This window comes from Oncorhynchus gorbuscha, linkage group LG19, assembly GCF_021184085.1.
Source record: "Oncorhynchus gorbuscha isolate QuinsamMale2020 ecotype Even-year linkage group LG19, OgorEven_v1.0, whole genome shotgun sequence".
Lineage (NCBI taxonomy): Eukaryota > Metazoa > Chordata > Actinopteri > Salmoniformes > Salmonidae > Oncorhynchus > Oncorhynchus gorbuscha.
Window position 1 is genome coordinate 65,681,437 of NC_060191.1, and position 6,000 is coordinate 65,687,436.

Genomic DNA, 6,000 nt, shown 5'->3' on the forward strand with positions numbered 1-6,000 from the left:
GACTGCCCACCCAACTCACGCCCTGACCATACTAAATAAATACAAAACAAAGGAAATAAAGGTCAGAACGTGACATTGTTATTGTTTGAGCTGCAGATTGCCCTTAAAAGTAAATAGTATAAATACTATTTTTTGCCCTTGATTTGTATAGCACAAGGAGTAATTTTGCTTGTATTGTTCCCCATAACATTTTTATTTAATATTTTATTGTTTTCTAAATGTACAATTTATTTTCTACTTTGGACTCAATTCAATCTGTAAAGCTGAAACATAACAGATTCTGCGATATAAATGTAAAAGTACATACAATACATTCAATACAGCCGTCACACTGTATGCAGTTAGCGTTTACTGTGAATGCTGTCTCCGCTAAAGAGAAAACACTTTCATTATCAATCACACAGTAAAGCTGAACTTCACTGGTATTGATTGAATAGAGCCCATTGTAGTTTTGGGAAATTTTAAAAGTGTTGTAGTTAATATGTGCTGATGTGGTGATTTTACAATAAAGCCTTTTCATAGGTCATTACTGAATTCAGAAAGAAATTGAAATTTTATTTGTGTTAACGTTTAAAATATAGCCAATGTTATATCTACACTGTAATTTACCACAACATGACATCATCATGCATTTAAATACAGTAATTAATACATCAACATGCAATCATCCCAACAACCAATGACTTAGTCTTGAGTTACGTCAGAATGTGTGAGTGGTTCTCTGGGATTACAATCACATGAATCTGTTTCCTTTAAATAACTCACTACTGTACAATGAGTTAGGGCAATATTTCTGCTAGTGCCGCAGCTTTGTCCAAACTAGTTCAGAAAGATTGGCAACGTAGTAGCAGGGAATTGTTTGCTCTTAGACAAAACGTGACAGACAGGTAAACCCTCAGGTAAGCTATACCATTCATCTGAATAACATTCCGTATACTTACATACACATTGCTTTAATGCAGAGTACATGTTAAGATAAAGACAAATGTTTACAATTATAAACTACAATATGATTACATTTCAATTCACCATCTACAGTGAGTGAATATAACCAATCGGATCATTCAGTAAATATGTCAATAAGAACCTTACATTAAGCTAGACTGGAGCTAACTAGCTTAAGATACATTTTTGCTAGTATTGAGTCAGATTTGCATACCAATTAGTTTAATAGTACTTTAAGTTCAAATGTGTACATTAGATTTGCTTTTCTTCCTTTACAGGTATTTGATTATGTCAGTCCAGACTCTTAATCAGACATTCAGTTACCACTTGCAGATTGCCAGTTTTGACATCCCTACCCCAATGACCTACCCTGTGTTCATCATGGGTCTCCTGCTCTATCTGTTCTCTGTTTTCTGTAACCTGACCATCCTGCTGTTGATCATCACACAGCGGACTCTCCACAAGCCCATGTTTTACATCCTCTTCAGCCTCCCCCTGAATGACCTGGTAGGAATCAGCTCTATGCTACCCAGGGTGTTGTCAGACATCGTGACACAGACTCACTCTGTGTACTATCCCGCATGTGTTTTGCAAGCTTTTCTTTGCCACCTGTACGGGGGTGGTGTGCTTTTTGTACTTGCAGCGATGTCAATTGATAGATATTTTGCCATTTGCAAACCACTGCAATACCCCTCGATCATGACACCTTTTGCACTATGTGTCATTATATCGGCTGCTTGGGGCCTGGACATGGCCATGGTATTGACCCTGTTTGCTCTTCAGTCCCGAGTTAAGAGGTGCAAGGCTTACATACTAAATATCTACTGTGACAACCCCTCTCTACTTCGCCTCTCATGTGGAGAAGATGTCACAGCTAACAACATTTATGGTTTGGCTATGACAGCGGTTATGCAGATTATCAGTGTTGGTATTCAGCTATTTTCCTATATTAACATTCTTGTAATATGCATAATTAATCGACAATCTGACACCAAGAGCAAGGCTGTAAACACCTGTGTTGCTCAGCTAGTGACATTTCTTCTTTTTGAATGTACTTCCACCTTTGTAATACTGTCATATCGCTTTCAGAACATACATCCTAATACACAGAAACTGTGCGGTATGATGATCTACCTGCTCTTACCAATTATTAATCCAATTATATACGGGATGAAAACAAAGGACATCAGAAAAGCATTTTTCATGGTGGTGAGGAAGAAAAAGATAGCGTTCAAGTGAATATTTCATAACTGTCAGCTTCATACTGGTTTCCTGTGTGTCTTAGGGCTCATGCGTATATCTCCGCTAATCACATGGAAAATGAATCTGTTTCGGGGCAACATCCACTTACTCTGCTGATGTAGTGTAGGCCGATCAATCCCCTGTCATAGTAAAATACCTAACATCTGTTTAATACCTTTCTTCCTTGACTTGTTTTGAGAATACAATTCAATCGCATTTTGTAAACTGGACATGTTAGGCAGTGTCCTTTTTAAAGGTATGTTTTACTCATGTATTTTATGGGATATCTTAATATATGCATAAAGTTGTTTCATATAAACTGATATATTGCAAGGTGACCTCAGTGTGGAAAATTCTGTCATGTGAATGAGTAGTCCTGCAATTTCCCAAGCCACCCAGACTGAACCACTTGATCCTGTATTATATTGTTCAATCAGCCAAGAAACCCTATGACATATTATCAATAAGTGTCATTAGGAATGTGAATGTGAATGTGATTACGAATTATTAAATTGAAAATGAACTGCATCAGTCTATACAAGCCTCTTATGTCATTGTACTCGAGCAGACTAGGAGACAGCTGTATGTGTAATTGGTCATCATACCCAGTCCCAATGATTTAAGATAAGGCCTTTAGACAGCTTTATGGTTTACACAGTCCCAATGACGTAAAGGCCCAGTGCAGTCAAAAATGTGATTTTTTTCTGTGTTTTATATATATTTCCAGACTTAATACTGTGAAATTGTGAAAATTATGATAATGCCCTTTTAGTGTAAGAGCTGTTTGAAAACATTTTAGCCTGTTTTGGTTGGATGGAGTTTTGGTCACCAGGCAGTAAATTCGTTAATAGACCAATAAGAAATAGTTCCAAACATCTCTGCCAATAACAGCTCATTTTCAGTTTTTCCCTCTCCACTAAGAAGACAAAATTCTTGATTGAGAAATTGATCTTTGCTATTTTTGTTTCTTTTTGACCATTTTAATTGAAAACAAATACAACATGGTACTTAAGTGTTACCCATGTATGATTTGATATTGAGATAAAAACAGCTGCATTGGACCATTAAATAAGGCATTTGGAAGGCCTTGTGGTTGTGTACTGTTCAGTTAGGAGGTGTGACTGTTAGGGGGCCTCTTAAGCCCACCCGACACGCAGGCGTCCCATCTAGCCATCAGGAAATGCAAATGCACCATGCCAAATGCTAATAGCACTCATTAAAACTCAAACGTTCATTAAAACACACATGCAGGGTACTGAATTAAAGCTACACTCGTTGTGAATCTAGCCAACAAGTCAGATTTTTTAAATGCTTTTCGGCGAAAGCATGAGAAGCTATTATCTGATAGCATGCAACACCCCGAAATACCTGAAGGGGACGTAAACAAAATAATTAGCATAGCCGGCGCTACACAAAACGCATAAATAAAATATAAAACATTCATTACCTTTGACGAGCTTCTTTGTTGGCACTCCTAGATGTCCCATAAACATCACTATTGGGTCTTTTTTTTCGATTAAATCAGTCCATATACAGTGCCTTGCGAAAGTATTCGGCCCCCTTGAACTTTGCGACCTTTTGCCACATTTCAGGCTTCAAACATAAAGATATAAAACTGTATTTTTTTTGTGAAGAATCAACAACAAGTGGGACACAATCATGAAGTGGAACGACATTTATTGGATATTTCAAACTTTTTTAACAAATCAAAAACTGAAAAATTGGGCGTGCAAAATTATATGTTTGACCAAGGAACAACTCCCAGGCAATTGCCAAGACTGGCGACATCGTGTGGAAGCTGTAGGACTTGTAATCTCAACCCCATCTAATTTGCTGTGCCATAGACAATACATGCAAGTGGCGCATTGATATTTTTTCCACTTTTTGGTGATCAGTTTTCCTTGGGCTTTTCGACGAAACGCACGTTCTGTTATAGTCACAGCCGTGATTTAACCAGTTTTAGAAACGTCAGAGTGTTTTCTATCCACACATACTAATCATATGCATATACTATATTCCTGGCATGAGTAGCAGGACGCTGAAATGTTGAGGGATTTTTAACAGAATGTTTGAAAAAGTAAGCCTTAAGCTTAAGTGGCTTTAGGGGGGCATGTGTGACGAAAGGTGTACTCCACAACCGGGACAGCAGCACCATGGAAACCCAAGGGGACTTCCTTTTGTCTCTCTGTCACAGTTTACCTGTCTTCCGGGGCTGTATCTATAATCACCACAGTACTTTGAGCTTAGACAGTCAGAGCTTGGTCGATTTGCATACTTGTTTCATTCACATTGGGCTGTTTTAAAATGATAGTTCAGACAAATGTCAAATGTACAGATAACTGGCAAGTATATAGATTATGAAAGTCAGCACCCGGAAACGTGGCTTAGTTTACCTACTCACAACATATCATTATCATCATTGAATGACAAACAATGGGAGGGGTAGAACCAGTGCTTGACTTTGACTGAAATAGGTGCCGGTGCTCATTTTGGGTGCCGGTACTGTTTATATTTAGGTGCAGGAACTCCACAATACTTTTGAGCTAATATTCTATAAAAGGAACAGGAGATCAAGCAGTAGAACATGTGTGTCACTAACATAAAACTGCAAAAAATGTTGGAAAGAAAGGAGCTTTATGTCCTGAGTACAAAGTGTTATGTATGGGGGAAATTCAACACTTCACTGAATACCACTCTTCGTATTTTCAAGCATGATGGTGGCTGCAACATGTTTAGGGAATGCTTGTCATCAGCAAAGACTAAGGAGTTTTCTCATGATAAAAATAAACTGATTAGAGCTAAGCACAAGCAAAATCCTAGAGGAAAACCTGGTTCAATCTGCTTTCCAACATACACTGGGAAATGCACCTTTCAGCAGGACAATAACCTAAACCACAAGGCCAAATATAAACTGGAGCTGCTTTACCAAAAGGACATTGAATGTTCATGAGTGGCCTAGTTACAGTGTTGACTTAAATCGTATTGAAAATCTATGGCAAGACATGAAAATGGCTGTATAGCAATGATCAACAACTGACTTAAAAAAGTTCCCGGTGTGTATAGACTTACCCAGAAAGGTGCCAAAGCAATAAGAGCCAAGGGGGTGTGGTATATGGCCAATATACCATTGGCACGTGCCTGGACACAGCCCTTAGCTGCGGTATTGGCTATATATCACAAACCCCTGAGCTGCCTTATCGCTATTATAAACTGATTACCGACGTAATTAGAGCAATAAAAATAATGTTTCGTCATACCAGTGGTATATGGTCTGATATACCACATCTGTCAGCCAATCAGCATTCACGATTCAAACAACCCAGTTTACAAGATGTATTTTCTCAGGGGGTTGAATACTTATGCAATCATGATATATAAGTGTTTTCTTTTTCTTTAATGATAAAAAAATTAAATAATAATTTTTCCACTTTGACATTACAGAGTATTTTGTGTAAATCTTTGACAAAAATGTGTAAATCGTTGACAAAAATACATTTAAATCCATTTGAATCCCATCTTGTAAAACAACAACATCTGGAAAAAGTCAATGGGTGTAAATACTTTCTGGAGGCACTGTTAATATTGCAATACAGTTGTTTTAAAATGTTATCATGAATTAGATCAGGGTTCCCTAAACTCGGTCCTGAGTGCTACAGCTTTTGTCTCTCAGCTGGTGGTGAGCATCCGAATAGGTCTATCTCCTACCCTGTATGCTACCCCCAGGCTCTGCTCATCCATCTGTACGGAGCTGGCTCCTTCACTATCCTGACTGCCACGGCTTATGACAGGTATATCGCTATCTGCTGTCCAAGA

The 6,000-nt window shown here is 38.1% G+C and overlaps 1 protein-coding gene across 1 annotated transcript; it reads left to right on the plus strand.

Annotated features, from left to right (window-relative positions):
- Positions 1-778: 778 nt before the first annotated feature.
- LOC124004630 (olfactory receptor 52J3-like) lies at positions 779-2,625 on the plus strand. Its single transcript, XM_046313280.1, has 2 exons — positions 779-899; positions 1,224-2,625. The coding sequence occupies exon 2, from the start codon at positions 1,234-1,236 to the stop codon at positions 2,182-2,184; it is 951 nt and encodes a 316-aa protein (XP_046169236.1). The 5' UTR covers positions 779-899; positions 1,224-1,233; the 3' UTR covers positions 2,185-2,625.
- The last annotated feature ends 3,375 nt before the right edge of the window (positions 2,626-6,000 follow it).

What these genes read in the sequence shown, in the direction of transcription:
- LOC124004630 (XM_046313280.1), top strand. Translation starts at nt 1,234, where the DNA reads ATGTCAGTCCAGACTCTTAATCAGACATTCAGTTACCACTTGCAGATT.